This window comes from Lipophrys pholis, assembly GCF_963383615.2.
Source record: "Lipophrys pholis genome assembly, chromosome: 1".
NCBI lineage: Eukaryota > Metazoa > Chordata > Actinopteri > Blenniiformes > Blenniidae > Lipophrys > Lipophrys pholis.
This window is the reverse complement of record NC_137635.1, coordinates 22,624,124-22,644,699: the sequence shown is the minus strand read 5'-3', so window position 1 is coordinate 22,644,699 and position 20,576 is coordinate 22,624,124. Positions and strand designations below refer to the sequence as shown.

Sequence of the window (20,576 nt, the reverse complement as noted above, 5' to 3'; positions counted from 1 at the left end):
ACAGTTTCAAGTATGCGATAACTAAACTTTTGGCCTAAAATAAAAAAGAATTCTCAACATTTTGATAGACAACCTTTATTAGAATTGATTAAAGCACCAGAATTAAAAGTTTGAAAAATAACAGAAATTAAATTTGTGCTGCACACGCCGCTATACTTTCATTTGTTTACAGTAAATATGAGTTGCTGGGACAGCAGAAGGTGCTCTATCTGTTTCTATAAAAGAACCGTTCTCTGTAGGACCAACATGTTCCTGTGTTTATGTTTGTAAGTGTCAATGAAGGAGGAATGCTGATGGGACATGAAGCATTAGCAGTTGATGGATGAACAGTGAACTATGAGGCTCTTTTCACTTCTTACAAAGTAAATGTGTCTCCAGGGGAGCCAGAGCCTCACCAGCCAGGAACCTCACCAGCCAGGAGCCTCAACAGCCAGGATCCTCACCATCCAGGAGCCTCACCAGCCAGGAGCCTCAACAGCCAGGAACCTCAACAGCCAGGAACCTCACCAGCCAGGAGCCTCACCAGCCAGGAACCTCACCATCCAGGAGCCTCACCAGCCAGGAGCCTCAACAGCCAGGAGCCTCAACAGCCAGGAACCTCACCAGCCAGGAACCTCACCAGCCAGGAGCCTCAACAGCCAGGAACCTCACCAGCCAGGAACCTCAACAGCCAGGAACCTCACCAGCCAGGAGCCTCACCAGCCAGGAACCTCACCAGCCAGGAACCTCACCAGCCAGGAGCCTCAACAGCCAGGAACCTCACCAGCCAGGAGCCTCACCATCCAGGAGCCTCACCAGCCAGGAACCTCACCAGCCAGGAGCCTCAGCAGCCAGGACCAGCACTGATCTCTTCCGCTATCGCCTGACACATCCGGCTCAGCATTTCACAATAAAACAACACTGCATTAAACAGACTACACCACCTCTCCCTTTCTTTAAAAGAAATGCAGACTTAATGAACATTGACTGTGTGCCTGAACACCCTAACTCTGTTACTTTCCACTGAACTATTTTACATTTACAACTCCAGTCATCGTAGCTTTACAACAACTCGGCCAGACCTGGTTCTGACACCACCTGTGGCGGCTCTCTCTGAAGTCTGACCCATTCAGGCTGGCTTAGTGTGGGCGGGGCGCCCTCTGTTGAGGTCTATTTCTCCTGATGGTTCCTGAGGAGCTCTCCACCCCATGTGAGCGAGGTGTGGACTGAGAGGATAAGACAGTCCCTTCACACTGGTTGTCCTGGTGAGAGGAAGCTCTCTCACACAATGTCTCCTGTTATACACATTACTGTCCTTCCACCTTCTCTCTCTCTCTCTCTCTGGTCTCCACTGGAGTCTTGTCCGGTAGGCTGGGACTGAAGCTGGGGTGCTGGTGTGCCAAGCCTCCGTCACATTAACAGTTGTGCTGGGCTGCATCATGAACCAATGGGGTTGCTCTGTAAGCTAAAAGTGACAGATGTGGGTCTTTTGCTGTCTTCAGAAGGTTTCTAACTGTTTGGACATGATGCTCAGCCTCACCATTACTTTGTGGAAACCTCGGGCTGCTGGTTATGTGACTGAAGCTGAAGGCCGCTGCAAAGTCTTAGAACTGTTGAGAACTGAGGTCCATTGTCGCTGTAGAGTTCAGGAATGCCATGTCTGAAAAAGACTTGAGGTGCACTATAACGTCCTCTGATGTAGTGGGGGTCAGTTTGGCTATCTCCACAAATCTGGAGTAGTAGTCCACCAGAAGGATGGAGTTTCTGTTAGTGAGTATAAAAAGATCAGCTGCAACTCTCTGCCCAGGTCTCTCAGGGAGCTCGCTGGGCATTAATGGCTGCTCTGGGTTGGTCTGCTCTTTAATACATGTGGTACAGTTTTTCACAAGGTCGGTGATTTGGCTACTCAGACCGGACCACCATACTGGCTCTCTCTCTGCATCTGGACATTCCCTGGTGTCCCTGGTGTCCCTGGTGTAAAGCTATGTGGATGGAGTCATGCATGGTGGTATGAATAACTAGTCTGGTGCCTTCCAGACTAGTTATTCATACCACCGTGTCCATCGTGCATCGTTAGTGTCTCTGAGTGGCCAATATGCTGTGAGGGGGGCTCTGAGATGTAATCTGTAATCTGGCCAGCCTCTCTGACAAAATGACAGGACTTCTGACCATATGCTGTCCGTTCTAAGTTGTTCTTTTAGTGGAGAACTGTGCGCTGAACTCGCTGGCAGGCTTGTGATGATCTCATCCACATAGAAGTTTGTGTCAGCCAGCAGCTCTGCTGAATCCTGAGAATCTGGGTCTTGACTGACAGGTGAGAGTGTCTGCTGTGGGGAGTGCTCTTCCTGGTGTGAGTGATAGAATAACTGGAGCTCATAAGCTGGAGTCTGCAGCGCTGGGTCCTGGCTGGGAGCTCTGTTAAGGCTTGTTGTCCTCGCCGGCTGACAAGTGGCTTGTGGTCAGTCTGTAAGAAGAAATGTCTCCCGATGAGAAAGTCTTTAAATCTTCCACATCTCCACCATGTCCATATGCGCATACCTCTGCTCTGTTTGTGTTAGAGACTGTGACACGTATGCTGCAGGTCTCCACTGTCCTCCCTCTGTTTGAAATAGGACTGTTCCAGGTCCATATGATGAGGCATCTGCTCACCGTGTTAATTCTTTGATTGGGTCGTAGAGTGTGAGAACAGGAGCCGACGTCAAGTCACTTTTCAGCTGATCGAATGCTTTTTGTTGTGCTGAGTTTTTTCTTTGACAGCAGGTCTTTTCAGGGCTTGTCTTTTTCAGCCAGTCCTGGGATGCATTTGCCTAACTTGTGTGAAGTCTGGCGTTGTGGGCGTTGCTGACCTTGTCCCCAAATGAGGATGTCCTCCGTGTGACAAACCATTGAGGATCACTGACACTCTCCACTGAAAATGCTCTGGGGCTATTAAAGTGGTAACGTCTGAAGGGGGTAATGAATGTCATAGTGTGTTCACTCTGGTGACAATGGAACCTGCCAACAGCCTCTGTTGGTGAGGGATGAAGTGTCTGCTCCACTGAGGGCAGGACCTATTTTTCTCTGCACCCTGTTTCATTGAGACGGGTGAGATCGGCACAAATTCGCACTGACTCATTTTTGGTTGGCACTGGGACCACACCTGAGCACCGTTCAGTAGGCTCCCCACTGATTACTCCCATTGACTCCAGTCTTTCCCGTTCCTTTTTCACTTTTCTCAACAAGGTGTGGCTGACCCTCGGCTCACTTGTTGGGAGTCGTGGGCACTGGTTTCGTATTGGACTATTGATTTTGTGTGTTTGAGACAACTCATCCCTGCAGTTACCTGTAGCTTCCACCGGGCGTCAGGATTCCTTGTCGGAGCGCCTAAACTTGGTGGGGTGTAGGACCCAGCTGCTCTCTTACCTGTGCAGGGGGGATAAAGGGGGTGTCGACCCGCATGAGTGGCGGGAGAAGCAGCTGCCAGAGGAGAGGGCCAGCTATCAGCCACAGTGTTGTCTTCTGAGACACTAATCGCTCAGCGCTGTCCGATCGAGCTGTCCAACGCTCAGAGGCAGCGTGATCTGTGGAAGTGGTGCATCTACAGACAAGTCCTCTACACTATGGAAGATTCCTTCTTTCTAACGCCCTTGGTGCACGGAATGAGGTACGTTATGCAGTATTTTATTTGACCTTGTACTGCAGGTGAAGCGGGTTGCGTTGTCTCATTGGTAAATACAGTTGTTGCATTTATTTACTCTGTTTATTTCTTTAATATTAAGGTTTAATGAATGGTACAATATTGAAGATTGACAGTTACTTGTGTCTGGTTTTACGAAATTGAAATGATTAAATATAGTATGTTTATGAATTGTTTGCACTGTATGAGAACTTGATTAAATAACTTGTATTTTGTATTGTCTTGTAGTTTTCACGGTGCTCTGCTCAACATGGAAATAAAAAGGGCAATGAGAAGCATCAGTCAAGACTCCAGCGACTTGTTTATTCAACCCAAGGGACGTTACAAAAGGGACGGGGACACGTCTTGGTGTGTCCAGAGAGACCCTGGCACAACTTGGAGAAGTTCTCATGCAACACTCTCATGTCAGTGCTGTCAGCTCGAGACACAAGGTGGAGCTTGACACTTGCTGGCCTGCCTAAAAGTTCTACGTGCAGGACTTTGACAACGTATACATCCTCTTGTATTTCTTATCCTTCTTTACACAATGTTTCTCTGCACATACCCAAAACACTGAGTGGAGACCCACCAGGTCAAACTATGGCCTATCTGGTCCCACTTTGGTTTATACTGGAGTCCACCTTGGCAGGGATTACAGAGACATCAGCACCAGGGTCTATCTTAACCCTGACTGTGGTTTCTAATAGTGAGGTCTGCATACCGAGGATCCAAACCAGCATCCACTGAACCAAGGAACGTGGGTGTGTCACTGCACAGATCGAACAGATTTACACACTTTACTGGAATGTCCTCTTTTACCAGTGATAACAGGTCCTGTCTTTTGCTGGGCATTGTCCTGTCCTCTGCAGAGGTTTGACCACATCTCCAGCATGACCTTTCATCTGGAATTCTGGCTCTTGTTGAGTTCAGGTTGACTGTGGGGTTTGAACGTTGGATGCTTTTGTTGCTGATACTTCATTGTCACTGCATCTATTTCCATCTTGTGTCCTCTGGTGTCTGTTTATCACTTCTGACTGCCGGGCTTGGTTCACTGCTTGTTAAATCATCAAATCCTTGTCCATTTGAAGTCCCTGAGCTAAGCTGGTGTCTCTCAGTCCCAGTGGGTTGGCGTTGCCCTTGTTGCCATTATTTGCTTGTAGCTCCTTCATCTTCCAGTCCAGTAAAAACACCTCACTCTTTCACTCCCAGAACGCCTTCCTTCCACTTCCTCACTATGTCGGGGTCTTCTACGTAAAGATTCAAGCGACACTTAAAAATGAAACAACGCTATATTAAACAGATTACACCACAACATGTTTAACACTGTTTTAAGCCTGTCTTAACAATAAACACGGTTTACAGCAGGGGTCTCAAACTCAGTGTAGCTGGAGCTGGAGGCGGAGTCTGGGTGAGGCTGGAGGCCGCTGGAGGCGGGGTCTGGGTGAGGCTGGGGGACGCTGGAGGCAGAGTCTGGGTGAGGCTGGAGGCCGCTGGAGGCGGAGTCTGGGTGAGGCTGGAGGCCGCTGGAGGCGGGGTCTGGGTGAGGCTGGGGGACGCTGGAGGCAGAGTCTGGGTGAGGCTGGAGGCCGCTGGAGGCGGGGTCTGGGTGAGGCTGGGGGCCTCTGGAGGCGGAGTCTGGGTTAAGCTGGGGGCCGCTGGAGGCGGGGTCTGGGTGAGGCTGGGGGCCGCTGGAGGCGGGGTCTGGGTGAGACTGGGGGCTGCTGGAGGCCGCTGGAGGCAGAGTCTGGGTGAGACTGGGGGCTGCTGGAGGCGGAGTCTGGGTGAGACTGGGGGCTGCTGGAGGCGGAGTCTGGGTGAGACTGGGGGCCGCTGGAGGCGGGGTCTGGATGAGATTGGGGGCCGCTGGAGGCGGAGTCTGGGTGAGACTGGGGGCCGCTGGAGGCGGGGTCTGGGTGAGGCTGGGGGCCGCTGGAGGCGGAGTCTGGATGAGATTGGGGGCCGCTGGAGGCGGAGTCTGGGTGAGACTGGGGGCCGCTGGAGGCGGGGTCTGGGTGAGGCTGGGGGCCGCTGGAGGCGGGGTCTGGGTGAGGCTGGGGGCCGCTGGAGGCGGAGTCTGGATGAGATTGGGGGCCGCTGGAGGCGGAGTCTGGGTGAGACTGGGGGCATCAGGGGCTCCTCAAAACAAGTTGGACAAAAAATCCTCAAATGTCATTATTAACAGTTTTAATGATTCCTTCTGAACATGAATGGAACGTTGAGCGAAGATCATGAACGGTTCTCCTGAACATCTGTTACCTAAACAGAAAACTTTTGTCCTCTATCATAGTTTAGTTATTTGTCAAACCAAAGGAGGTTTATTGAGAGTTGAATTGTTTTCATTTTGTCCTTCTAAACATGGATATTTCAGACTCATTTTTAACCACAAGTAGATGCAGGGAAGATTCTACCTTGATGACATGTTTCAGCTGCATCTGTAGTCTTCCTCATCTGCAGAGGTTCCTCCTCATCTGCAGAGGTTCCTCCCCCTCCATATACATACATGAATCAAGAGAACTCATACTGTCTTTTCAAAGGACATAGCAAGACTGTACCTGCAATAAAACGTACAATACTACCTGGACCGTCTTCTGGTGGCTCCAACGGCACAACTCTGTCCACAGATACTGTCAGACAGTAGAATACTGTGAAATGTGTTGGAATGGAAGTATAATGTAGGCTCATGTACCTTTAAGAAGCTGCAACTGTGCGCAGCAAGGACCGAGACCATACCTCCATCACTGTACCTCCATCACTGTTCCTCCATCACTGTACCTCCCTGAATCCCTCCATCACTGTTCCTCCATCACTGTACCTTCCTGAATCCCTCCATCACTGTTCCTCCATCACTGTTCCTCCATCACTGTACCTTCCTGAATCCCTCCATCACTGTTCCTCCATCACTGTTCCTCCATCACTGTACCTCCATCACTTTACCTCCCTGGATCCCTCAATCACTGTTCCTCCATCACTGTTCCTCCATCACTGTACCTCCATCACTTTACCTCCCTGGATCCCTCAATCACTGTTCCTCCATCACTGTACCTCCCTGAATCCCTCCATCACTGTTCCTCCATCACTTTACCTCCCTGGATCCCTCTACCACTGTACCTTCCTGAATCCCTCCATCACTGTTCCTCCATCACTGTTCCTCCATCACTGTACCTCCATCACTTTACCTCCCTGGATCCCTCAATCACTGTTCCTCCATCACTGTTCCTCCATCACTGTACCTCCATCACTTTACCTCCCTGGATCCCTCAATCACTGTTCCTCCATCACTGTACCTCCCTGAATCCCTCCATCACTGTTCCTCCATCACTTTACCTCCCTGGATCCCTCTATCACTGTACCGACCTGGATCCCTCCATCACTGTACCTCCATGACTGCACCACCCTGGATCCCTCCATCACTGTACTTCAGAGGATCCCTTCATCACTGTACCTCCATGACTGCACCACCCTGGATCCCTCCATCACTGTACTTCAGAGGATCCCTCCATCACTGTACCTCCATGACTGCACCACCCTGGATCCCTCCATCACTGTACCTCCATCACTGTGCCTCCCTGGATCCCTCCATCACTGTACCTCCCTGGATCCCCTCCATCACTGTACTTCAGAGGATCCCTCCATCACTGTACCTCCATCACTGTACCTCCATCACTGTTCCTCCATCACTGTACCTCCCTGAATCCCTCCATCACTGTTCCTCCATCACTGTACCTTCCTGAATCCCTCCATCACTGTTCCTCCATCACTGTTCCTCCATCACTGTACCTTCCTGAATCCCTCCATCACTGTTCCTCCATCACTGTACCTCCCTGGATCCCTCAATCACTGTTCCTCCATCACTGTACCTTCCTGAATCCCTCCATCACTGTTCCTCCATCACTGTACCTCCCCGAATCCCTCCATCACTGTTCCTCCATCACTGTACCTCCATCACTTTACCTCCCTGGATCCCTCAATCACTGTTCCTCCATCACTGTACCTTCCTGAATCCCTCCATCAGTGTTCCTCCATCAGTGTTCCTCCATCACTGTTCCTCCATCACTGTACCTCCCTGAATCCCTCCATCACTGTTCCTCCATCACTGTTCCTCCATCACTGTACCTCCCTGGATCCCTCAATCACTGTTCCTCCATCACTGTACCTTCCTGAATCCCTCCATCACTGTTCCTCCATCACTGTACCTTCCTGAATCCCTCCATCACTGTTCCTCCATCACTGTACCTCCATCACTTTACCTCCCTGGATCCCTCAATCACTGTTCCTCCATCACTGTACCTCCCTGAATCCCTCCATCACTGTTCCTCCATCACTTTACCTCCCTGGATCCCTCTATCACTGTACCGACCTGGATCCCTCCATCACTGTACCTCCATGACTGCACCACCCTGGATCCCTCCATCACTGTACTTCAGAGGATCCCTCCATCACTGTACCTCCATGACTGCACCACCCTGGATCCCTCCATCACTGTACCTCCATCACTGTGCCTCCCTGGATCCCTCCATCACTGTACCTCCCTGGATCCCCTCCATCACTGTACTTCAGAGGATCCCTCCATCACTGTACCTCCATCACTTTACCTCCCTGGATCCCTCCATCACTGTACCTCCATCACTTTACCTCCCTGGATCCCTCTATCACTGTACCTCCATGACTGCACCACCCTGGATCCCTCCATCACTGTACCTCCATCACTGTTCCTCCCTGCACCCCTCCATCACTGTACCTCCCTGGATCCCTCCATCACTGTACTTCAGAGGATCCCTCCATCACTGTACCTCCCTGGATCCCCTCCATCACTGTACTTCAGAGGATCCCTCCATCACTGTACCTCCCTGGATCCCCTCAATTACTGTTCCTCCCTGGGTCCCACCATCACTGTACCTCCATCACTGTACCTCCATCACTGCACCTCCCTGGATCCCCTCCATCACTGCACCTCCCTGGATCCCCTCCATCACTTTACCTCCCTGGATCCCCTCCATCACTTTACCTCCCTGGGTCCCTCCATCACTGTACCTCCATGACTGCACCACCCTGGATCCCTCCATCACTGTACTTCAGAGGATCCCTCCATCACTGTACCTCCATGACTGCACCACCCTGGATCCCTCCATCACTGTACCTCCATCACTGTTCCTCCCTGCACCCCTCCATCACTGTACCTCCCTGGATCCCTCCATCACTGTACCTCCCTGGATCCCCTCCATCACTGTACTTCAGAGGATCCCTCCATCACTGTACCTCCCTGGATCCCCTCCATTACTGTTCCTCCCTGGGTCCCTCCATCACTGTACCTCCATCACTGTACCTCCATCACTGCACCTCCCTGGATCCCCTCCATCACTGCACCTCCCTGGATCCCCTCCATCACTTTACCTCCCTGGATCCCCTCCATCACTTTACCTCCCTGGGTCCCTCCATCACTGTACCTCCATCACTGCACCTCCCTGGATCCTTTCCATCACTTTACCTCCCTGGGTCCCTCCATCACTGTACCTCCATCACTGTACCTCCCTGGGTCCCTCCATCACTGTACCTCCATCACTGTACCTCCCTGGGTCCCTCCATCACTGCACCTCCCTGGATCCCCTCCATCACTTTACCTCCCTGGGTCTCTCCATCACTGTACCTCCATCACTGCACCTCCCTGGATCCCCTTATTTATATTTTACAAAACCTGAGTAACATGTACGTCGATGGGCCATATTAAAGCAAAACTACCTACTGATTATTGGACTTAAATTCATCAGCTCTGGCTTTTAGTTCTTCATGTTGTTGCTCTGCAGGAGTAAAGGCAGTCTGTTCTCCAGGGTTCCAGCGGTGATCCTGTGATCGATTTCATGGACTTCTTAAGAATGGCGTCAACGCGCGCTTATCCCAAACTTCCACACCTGACTTGACTAAACATGACTTAACCACTCATGACTCGGCAAACATGCAAATAATTAATCCAAGAACACACCGGCCAGGCTTATTCCAGCTGCTCATTACCCTGGATGTCTTTATTCTCCTTTTTAAAATCCAAATGCTGGAAGTTATTACAACTTCATATTTTAGACCGAACAGCTTCCTCCTTTAGTCAATTTGGATCTTTTGAACAGTGTTTTTGACAGTATTGTGTTTCCATTTGGTTTTCATTACCAATGTTACCGTGTTGAGTGACACTTGTTTCTGTCTTGAAACATGAAAATCAAACCACAACATCAAATATCTGATAAATCCATTTTAATGGAAAATGTAAAACCCTTTTGAACTTCAATGTACAAAGCATGTAACACTTGCACTTTAAAATTTGAAATTGAAGCAAGCCGTGTTTTAAAAAAATACCTCAGTGAATGTATATATGTATATATTTACATATTATAGTCAACTTTTTATTCTTTTATTATTTAAGTTCAAAAGTTCACCATAGTAAATCTTAACAAAAACAAGACAATCAATTCTTTTCTTAAATAAATTACATCTTTTTTGTAAATGTCTTAATTTTACAGCGAATACTTTTTTTTTTTCATAAAATGCTGAAGTGTATAAGCCATTTAGTTTTTACACTTTACACAGTCTTTACAATAGTTTGGCAGTTCTTTTTCAGAAAATGTATTTATGGCATGAGGACTGTAGAGCATCAACATTTCCCAAAGTACAGGCATTAGCTGTGTGTGTGTGTGTGTGTGTGTGTGTGTGTGTGTGTGTGTGTGTGTGTGTGTGTGTGTGTGTGTGTGTGTGTGTGTGTGTGTGTGTGTCCTCTATCACAGTAGAGCCGTATTTCAACAGAAAACCACAAAGCAAAAGAAAAGAACGGTACTGTACAGGTCACATTTACATGAATGTTTTTTGTCTCAGTTACATGGCATTATCATAGAGCTATAAAATAAATACATCTTCACAGAGGGAGGAGGGATGAGGAGCGACGACAGACAGAAAAAGTAGAAAAAAGGACGAGACGGACAGATCACAGAGGAAACACGGACTTGATTGTGGAAACATCAGAGCTGTGAGTTTGATCTGATGTTGCTGGTGATGCTGATGTGATCAGCTGAGGTCTTCAGTCTGACTGCACTTCATAGACAGAGCAGCAGGGGGTGCCAGTCACTGCCGGGTTGCCATGGAAATTGCATCTTAGACAGATGCCCGGCCGTCTGGCTCCTCAGCTGAGTGTTCTCCTCCGGTGTGAGCGGCTGTGGGGAGGCGCAGACCCTCGCTGACGTTCCTCCTCTTGGCACTGAAGGTTTGGGGTGATGGGAGACTGCAGAGGAGGAGCAGGAGGAGCAGCAGAAGCAGGATGAGGGGCTGAGGAGCAGCAGGAGCAGGAGGAGAAAGAGCAGGAGCAGCAGGAGATCAGGATGAGAAGCTGATGAAGGAGGTTCACTCTGCAGAGTGAGGACGAGGCTGAGGGGGTGTCATGAGTTCTCCTCTTCCTCGTCTACATCTGAGCTCCTCTTCAGAGAGCACACCGCCTCCTTCACACAGTGGTACAGGATGTTCTTCACCTGAGGAGGAGGAGGAGGAGGGGGGAGGAGAGATGGTTTGAAGTAATGTTGCAAACAGATTGAAAGTAAACAGTTTGATTTAGGAGGACATGAAGAGATAAAAGGTGCTCCACACCAAAAAATGACTGAATGAAGCTCCAAAGCTCCAGAGAGACAAAATGAAATGTGATATCATGAAGTTTAACGTGTTTAACATCTGGAAGCATCACAGTCAGACCACGTTCATGTTCATGAACGTGGTCAAAAGAAAAGTGACGTAACAAACAGAAGAGATTTAGAGCTCTGAAGCTCCAACTTTGTGAAGCTCTAACACTCTGAAGCTCCAACTCTGTGAAGCTCTAACTCTGTGAAGCTCCAACACTGTGAAGCTCTAACACTCTGAAGCTCCAACTCTGTGAAGCTCTAACTCTGTGAAGCTCCAACACAGTGAAGCTCCAACTCTGAAGCTCCACCTCTGTGAAGCTCCACCTCTGTGAAGCTCTAACACTCTGAAGCTCCAACTCTGTGAAGATCCAACTCTGTGAAGCTCTAACACTCTGAAGTTCCAACTCTGTGAAGCTCCAACACTCTGAAGCTCCACCTCTGTGAAGCTCTAACACTCTGAAGCTCCAACTCTGTGAAGCTCCAACTCTAAAGCTCCACCTCTGTGCAGCTCTAACACTCTGAAGCACCAACACTGTGAAGCTCCAACTCTGTGAAGTTCTAACACTCTGAAGCTCCAACTCTGTGAAGCTCCAACACTGTGAAGCTCCAACACTCTGAAGCTCCAACACTCTGAAGCTCTAACACTCTGAAGCTCTAACACTCTGAAGCTCCAACTCTGTGAAGCTCCAACTCTGTGAAGCTCCAACTCTGTGAAGCTCTAACACTCTGAAGCACCAACACTGTGAAGCTCCAACTCTGTGAAGCTCTAACACTCTGAAGCTCCAACTCTGTGAAGCTCCAACACTGTGAAGCTCCAACACTCTGAAGCTCCAACACTCTGAAGCTCTAACACTCTGAAGCTCTAACACTCTGAAGCTCCAACTCTGTGAAGCTCCAACTCTGTGAAGCTCCAACACAGTGAAGCTCCAACTCTGAAGCTCCACCTCTGTGAAGCTCCAACTCTGTGAAGCTCTAACACTCTGAAGCTCCAACTCTGTGAAGCACCAACACTCTGAAGCTCAAACTCTGTGAAGCTACAACACTCTGAAGCTCCAACACTGTGAAGCTCCAACTCTGTGAAGCTCTAACACTCTGAAGCTCCAACACAGTGAAGCTCCAACTCTGAAGCTCCACCTCTGTGAAGCTCCAACTCTGTGAAGCTCTAACACTCTGAAGTTCCAACTCTGTGAAGCTCCAACACTCTGAAGCTCCACCTCTGTGAAGCTCCAACACTGTGAAGCTCCAACACTCTGAAGCTCCACCTCTGTGAAGCTCCAACACGCTGAAGCTCCAACACTGTGAAGCTCTAACACTCAGTGTGTTAGTGTGTCTCACAATGTGTTTCAATGTGTTAGTGTGTCTCACAATGTGTTAGTATGTCTCACAATGTGTTAGTGTGTCTCACAATGTGTTACAGTGTGTCTCACAATGTGTTAGTGTGTCTCACAATGTGTTAGTGTGTCTCACAATGTGTTACAGTGTGTCTCACAATGTGTTAGTATGTCGCACAATGTGTTAGTGTGTCTCACAATGTGTTACAGTGTGTCTCACGATGTGTTAGTGTGTCTCACAATGTGTTAGTATGTCTCACAATGTGTTACAGTGTGTCTCACAATGTGTTACAATGTGTTAGTGTGTCTCACAATGTGTTACAGTGTGTCTCACAATGTGTTAGTGTGTCTCACAATGTGTTACAGTGTGTCTCACAATGTGTTAGTGTGTCTCACAATGTGTTACAGTGTGTTCGTGTGTCTCACAATGTGTTAGTGTGTGTTAGTGTGTCTCACAATGTGTTAGTGTGTCTCACAATGTGTTAGTGTGCCTCACAATGTGTTACAGTGTGTTCGTGTGTCTCACAATGTGTTAGTGTGTGTTAGTGTGTCTCACAATGTGTTAGTGTGCCTCACAATGTGTTACAGTGTGTTCGTGTGTCTCACAATGTGTTACAGTGTGTTCGTGTGTCTCACAATTTGTTAGTGTGTCTCACAATGTGTTAGTGTGTCTCACAATGTGTTAGTGTGTCTCACAATGTGTTAGTGTGTTCGTGTGTCTCACAATTTGTTAGTGTGTCTCACAATGTGTTAGTGTGTCTCACAATGTATTAGTGTGTCTCACAATGTGTTACAGTGTGTTAGTGTGTCTCACAATTTGTTAGTGTGTCTCACAATGTGTGTTAGTGTGTCTCACAATGTGTGTTAGTGTGTCTCACAATGTGTTAGTGTGTCTCACAATGTGTTACAGTGTGTTAGTGTGTCTCACAATGTGTTACAGTGTGTTAGTGTGTCTCACAATGTGTTCCAGTGTGTTAGTGTGTGTTAGAGTGTGTTAGTGTGTCTCACAATGTGTTACAGTGTGTTCATGTGTCCCACAATGTGTTAGTGTGTCTCACAATTTGTGAGTGTGTCTCACAATGTGTTACAGTGTGTTCGTGTGTCTCACAATGTGTTACAGTGTGTTCGTGTGTCTCACAATGTGTTAGTGTGTCTCACAATGTGTTACAGTGTGTTAGTGTGTCTCACAATGTGTTACAGTGTGTTAGTGTGTGTTAGAGTGTGTTAGTGTGTCTCACAATGTGTTACAGTGTGTTAGTGTGTCTCACAATGTGTTACAGTGTGTTCATGTGTCCCACAATGTGTTAGTGTGTCTCACAATTTGTGAGTGTGTCTCACAAATTGTGTGTCTCACAATGTGTTAGTGTGTTCGTGTGTCTCACAATGTGTTCGTGTGTCTCACAATGTGTTAGTGTGTCTCACAATGTGTTAGTGTGTGTTAGTGTGTCTCACAATGTGTTAGTGTGTCCACAATTTGTTAGTGTGTCTCACAATGTGTTAGTGTGTCTCACAATGTGTTACAGTGTGTTCGTGTGTCTCACAATTTGTTAGTGTGTCTCACAATGTGTTAGTGTGTCTCACAATGTGTTAGTGTGTTCGTGTGTCTCACAATTTGTTAGTGTGTCTCACAATGTGTTAGTGTGTGTTAGTGTGTCTCACAATGTGTTAGTGTGTCTCACAATGTGTTACAGTGTGTTCGTGTGTCTCACAATTTGTTAGTGTGTCTCACAATGTGTTAGTGTGTGTTAGTGTGTCTCACAATGTGTTAGTGTGTCTCACAATTTGTTAGTGTGTCTCACAATGTGTTAGTGTGTGTTAGTGTGTCTCACAATGTGTTAGTGTGTCTCACAATGTGTTACAGTGTGTTAGTGTGTCTCACAATGTGTTCCAGTGTGTTAGTGTGTGTTAGAGTGTGTTAGTGTGTCTCACAATGTGTTACAGTGTGTTCATGTGTCCCACAATGTGTTAGTGTGTCTCACAATTTGTGAGTGTGTCTCACAATGTGTTACAGTGTGTTCGTGTGTCTCACAATGTGTTAGTGTGTCTCACAATGTGTTCCAGTGTGTTAGTGTGTGTTAGAGTGTGTTAGTGTGTCTCACAATGTGTTACAGTGTGTTCGTATGTCTCACAATGTGTTAGTGTGTCTCACAATGTGTTAGTGTGTTAGTGTGTCTCACAATGTGTTCCAGTGTGTTAGTGTGTGTTAGAGTGTGTTAGTGTGTCTCACAATGTGTTACAGTGTGTTAGTGTGTCTCACAATGTGTTCCAGTGTGTTAGTGTGTGTTAGAGTGTGTTAGTGTGTCTCACAATGTGTTACAGTGTGTTAGTGTGTCTCACAATGTGTTACAGTGTGTTCGTGTGTCTCACAATTTGTTAGTGTGTCTCACAATGTGTTAGTGTGTCTCACAATGTGTTAGTGTGTTCGTGTGTCTCACAATTTGTTAGTGTGTCTCACAACGTGTTAGTGTGTGTTAGTGTGTCTCACAATGTGTTAGTGTGTCTCACAATGTGTTACAGTGTGTTCGTGTGTCTCACAATTTGTTAGTGTGTCTCACAATGTGTTAGTGTGTGTTAGTGTGTCTCACAATGTGTTAGTGTGTCTCACAATTTGTTAGTGTGTCTCACAATGTGTTAGTGTGTGTTAGTGTGTCTCACAATGTGTTAGTGTGTCTCACAATGTGTTACAGTGTGTTAGTGTGTCTCACAATGTGTTCCAGTGTGTTAGTGTGTGTTAGAGTGTGTTAGTGTGTCTCACAATGTGTTACAGTGTGTTCATGTGTCCCACAATGTGTTAGTGTGTCTCACAATTTGTGAGTGTGTCTCACAATGTGTTACAGTGTGTTCGTGTGTCTCACAATGTGTTAGTGTGTCTCACAATGTGTTCCAGTGTGTTAGTGTGTGTTAGAGTGTGTTAGTGTGTCTCACAATGTGTTACAGTGTGTTCGTATGTCTCACAATGTGTTAGTGTGTCTCACAATGTGTTAGTGTGTTAGTGTGTCTCACAATGTGTTCCAGTGTGTTAGAGTGTGTTAGTGTGTCTCACAATGTGTTACAGTGTGTTAGTGTGTCTCACAATGTGTTCCAGTGTGTTAGTGTGTGTTAGAGTGTGTTAGTGTGTCTCACAATGTGTTACAGTGTGTTCATGTGTCCCACAATGTGTTAGTGTGTCTCACAATTTGTGAGTGTGTCTCACAAATTGTGTGTCTCACAATGTGTTAGTGTGTTCGTGTGTCTCACAATGTGTTCGTGTGTCTCACAATGTGTTAGTGTGTCTCACAATGTGTTAGTGTGTTAGTGTGTCTCACAATGTGTTAGTGTGTGTTAGTGTGTCTCACAATGTGTTAGTGTGTCTCACAATGTGTTACAGTGTTCGTGTGTCTCACAATGTGTTAGTGTGTCTCACAATGTGTTACAGTGTTCGTGTGTCTCACAATGTGTTAGTGTGTCTCACAATGTGTTACAGTGTTCGTGTGTCTCACAATGTGTTAGTGTGTCTCACAATGTGTTAGTGTGTCTCACAATGTGTTACAGTGTTCGTGTGTCTCACAATGTGTTAGTGTGTCTCACAATGTGTTAGTGTGTCTCACAATGTGTTACAGTGTTCGTGTGTCTCACAATGTGTTAGTGTGTCTCACAATGTGTTAGTGTGTCTCACAATGTGTTACAGTGTGTTAGTGTGTCTCACAATGTGTTAGTGTGTCTCACAATGTGTTAGTGTGTGTTAGTGTGTCTCACAATGTGTTAGTGTGTCTCACAATCTGTTACAGTGTGTCTCACAATGTGTTAGTGTGTGTTAGTGTGTTACAGCAGCCTCCTGAGTGTCTCTGTGCTCGCTCTGCTGTCAAGGAGAATGGACTGAATGGATTGTGTTGATCTGTCATTCTCACCTGCAGCTTGTCCTCATAGTTGACCTCCTCCCTGTTGGGCCGCAGGTCCTGAGTGAGGTGGAAGGAGCTTGAGACGTGTTCTGGAGACACAAAGTCATTGATGACCTGGACGCAGCTGTGGAGGTTTTGGACCTGAAACCAAGAGACAAAGCAGAGCTCAATACACCCAATGGCACACAGTGACAAACAGGGACACAGACAGTGATGGAGGAGAGCAGGTTGTGTCCTCATGGTTCAGTTTATGGTCTCGTTCAAATGTTCCTCCACGTTTCATGTTTGTTAAACAGTTCATGTTGCATCAGTCGCTTTGGACCCGCCTGAGGTGGTGCAGTGGTGGTGTGTGTGTGTGTGTGTGTGTGTGTGTGTGTGTGTGTGTGTGTGTGTGTGTGTGTGTGTGTGTGTGTGTGTGTGTGTGTGTGTGTGTGTGTGTGTGTACCTGGTGCATGGCCCCTGCAGGAATGAGGACCGAGTCTCCCAGGAACTGCACCACGGTCCAGCCCTGCACTCCGTGTTCGTCCAGCAGACGCTGACGCTGCTTCCTGCTCAGGTACCAGCTCTGCTCCCTGAGGGGGTCCTGCTCCAGAGGCACCTCCACACCCTGCTCCTTACACAGCTGAGGAGGAGGAGGAGGAGGAGGAGGAGGAGGAGGAGGAAGAGGAAGAGGAAGAGGAGGAGGAGCAGGAGCAGGAGGAAGAGGGGGCAAGGAGGAGGAGGAGGAGGAGGAGGAAGGGGAGTGGGAGGAGGAGGAGAAAGAGGGGGAGAGGAGGAGGAAGAGAAGGGGGAGGAAGAGGAGGAGAGAAGGAAGGGGAGGAGGAGGAAGAAGAGGGGGAGAGGAGGGGGAAGAAGAGGAGGGGGAGGAGGAGCAGGAGGAAGAGGGGGAGAGGTGGAGCAGGAGGAAGAGGAGGAGGAGCAGGAGGAAGAGGGGGAGCAGGAGGAAGAAGAGGGGGAGAAAGAAGAAGAGGAGGAGTAGGAGGAGGAGCAGGAGGAAGAGGAGGAGCAGGAGGAAGAGGAGGGGGAGGAGGAGCAGGAGGAAGAGGAAGAGGGGGAGAGGAGGAGTAGGAGGAAGAAGAGGGGGAGGAAGAAGAAGAGGAGGAGGAGGAGCAGGAGGAGGAGGAGGAGCAGGAGGAAGAGGAGGGGGAGGAGGAGCAGGAGAAAGAGGAGGAGGAGGAGCAGGAGGAAGAGGGGGAGGGGGACTGTTTTAGGCCCAGTTTCCAGTTTCAATTTCTAGTGAAAACACAAACATTTGGTTGTGTGTTGGGGGTCCGATTCCGGCGCTCAGAGCCACTCCGATTTGGTCACCATGGCCAGAGTAACTAGTTCTTCTGCACATGCTCAGTAGCCGGACAAGTGAATTTTATTTTATTTTATTTGTATAGCACCAAATACCACAGTCATTTCCCGACACGTTCACGGAGAAAAAGCGACAATGGAGCGCGAGCAAGCAGTGGACACGGTAACAACGTCTTACAGAGCGGCAGGACTCTCCGTCCACATTCTCCTGGGACTTCCATCCAAACAGACCACATTTTCAAAATGTGTAAACGTGAAACTTGTGAAATGAAAACTCACAAATGATGTGTTTTCACTCGAAACGTTGCGTAAACGAGACCTTAGTTACAGTTACTTTAGCCTCGTTTCCACTGCGCAGTTTGTGCTGCTATGGTATAGTACGGTTTACTGTGTCGTTCCACTGACAAAACTTGTAGATAGTACTGAAAGTACCGTACTACAATTTTTGGTAACCCCTATGTTGAGGTAGCGAGCTCATCAGTACGATTCCAGAAGGTGGAGCTCAACGCAGCCGTCTGCTGATTGGTCAGTGACGGTCGTCTCTCGGGACAAACAGTAATACTAAAGTATCTCCTCGCCGTATGAACCCTCCATTGCTCTCATCCGCTGCTTTGTGCTCACTGGTTGTTGAGTTAACCGGTTTATTGATATGTGGCACTACACTGCCCCCTGGTGTTCAGACGAGGTGTAGCTCCGCCTCATGAGCTGCAGCTGTGCCTCCTGAGCGGCAAAGCAACTGATGTGTTCCTCTGCTCCTCCTTTACTGTCACACAGTGATGATGTCACATTCTTGCATCGTTCACAACCCGCCGACATTTAACTGTGCTCTCTGTGGCGGAACCATGTAGTGTGTTAGTGTGTGTGTGTGTGTGTGTGTGTGTATGTGTGTGTGTGTGTGTGTATACTGACCTTGTGCAGGAACTCGCGCACTTTCTCCATGTCTCTGTTGAGGTAGATGTGCCACAACGCCCCCGGTGTTTCACTGGAGTCCTTCAGCCTCTTTCGAACACCTTCGTCTAGATCCTCCTCCTCCAGACGCTTCAACACGCCTACACACACACACACACACACACACACACACACACACACACACACACACACACACACACACACACACACACACACACACACACACACACACACACACACACACACACACACACACACACACACACACACACACACACACACACACACACACACACACACACACACACACACACACACAGCTCCAGATGATTGTGTCATTGTGACCTAAACTAAACCAACATGTGAATTTCAAAGTGATAGAACGTGCCACACGCTCCGGTTCCTCACAGATGGAAAGAGTCTCTCAGGGTAAAAGAAGCATCGTACAACAAAGAATCTCTCTCACTGCTTGTGTACTTCCAGTACTCTTCTTGTTCCATGAAAGAAGCCGACCGGAGAACAAAGTTCTCTTTTCAGAACTCAGAACTTCAGGAGTACTCACCGGTTTTGGACAGGACGCCGTTGCCCTTGGCGACGCCAACATAGACCAGAACCGAGACGACGTCTGAGACCTCCACGTGGAGGTTGGCCGTCCCGAAGTCCTGGTCCTGAGAGGCAGCTACACCTGCAAAGCCGAGAACAGCACAGAACCTCAGAACCTCGGTCCTGCGCTCACACACTGTTTCCTGCTCTGGCAGGATCTCCTCTCACTGAACATGAACAGGGATGAATGTAGAAACACTGAGGGAACAACAATCATGACTCAACAGGTTTTGTTCTTTTTTTAACAAATATTCAGCCAAAACTTATAAACTCTCAAAGATACATGACAAACATGAGGAATGACTTCACTTTTAATAAATGGTGAATTATTGTTTGTATCTCTTTGTTTTTGTGGAAAACGAACCGTTCTTGAGCCGAACCTGCAGCAGATTAACATGAGCTGCTTGCTTTAGTGTTCCAAAGACACTTTTACCTTTTTGTTTTACATCCTAACACATTTACAAAGAGAAGAGAAACAGAGGAGGATCCAGATCAGTCATATTCTGTCATGCAGGTGCAGGAGGTGCAGGAGGTGCAGGAGGTGCAGGAGGTGCAGGAGGTGCAGGAGGTGCAGGAGCACCATGATGGAGGAGTCCAATCTGCAGCTGTTTGACTCAGTCAGGACTTGCTTGGACCAGTTGGGTCTGTTATTCATCATCTCCTGCTTCAGGTGGAGCTGGTGGGTTGCATGTGTTTTGGACTGTGGGAGGAAACTGGAGAACCTGGAGGAACCCCCCCCCACGCACAGGGAGAACATGCAAACTCCACGCAGAAAGGCCCCGCTGGGATTTTAACCCACAACATTATCGCTGTGAGGTGAGGGCGCTAACCACTGTGCCACAAAAGCCGCGGTTCCTCCGGCTGTTTGTGGCGGGACGGAACGGGGCGGGTTCTGCTGTGGTTCCACTAACAAAGGTTGTGCATGGTACAGAGAACACGGTAACCACTGGTTACATTTTCTGCCCCCCCTCCATTGAGGTACTGAAGAAGGGTCTCGGGAGGAGCTACAACGCAGCCGTCTGCTGATTGGTCAGTGACCATCGTCACTCTCGACTTGCCCAAAATATTTAAATATTTCATCGGTCGTAAATCCTCTGTTGTTGTTTACCTTCACCGCTTGGCTCGCTGGTTGTTTAGTTAACTGGTTTATTGAAACATCGGCGCTCCACAGCACCGCGGCCTTTCAACAAGGTGCAGACGCTCCTCTCAGTAACAGGAGGGGCGGGGCTTCAGCAGGAGCTCCTCCTCTCAGTAACAGGAGGGGCGGAGTTTCAAC

General features: G+C 48.3%; 1 protein-coding gene across 1 annotated transcript in view; it reads right to left on the bottom strand.

Moving 5' to 3' along the window:
• Positions 1-9,859: 9,859 nt before the first annotated feature.
• Positions 9,860-20,576, bottom strand: part of jmjd1cb (jumonji domain containing 1Cb) — a 148,788-nt gene continuing 138,071 nt past the window's right edge. The window contains exons 27-31 of the mRNA XM_080461992.1: positions 19,260-19,382; positions 18,698-18,837; positions 16,935-17,111; positions 16,499-16,630; positions 9,860-11,136 (exon numbers count right to left, since the gene is read on the bottom strand). Coding sequence (XP_080318118.1) covers positions 11,047-11,136; positions 16,499-16,630; positions 16,935-17,111; positions 18,698-18,837; positions 19,260-19,382 — 662 coding nt within the window. The 3' untranslated portion in view covers positions 9,860-11,046. The remainder of the gene's footprint in view (positions 11,137-16,498; positions 16,631-16,934; positions 17,112-18,697; positions 18,838-19,259; positions 19,383-20,576) is intronic.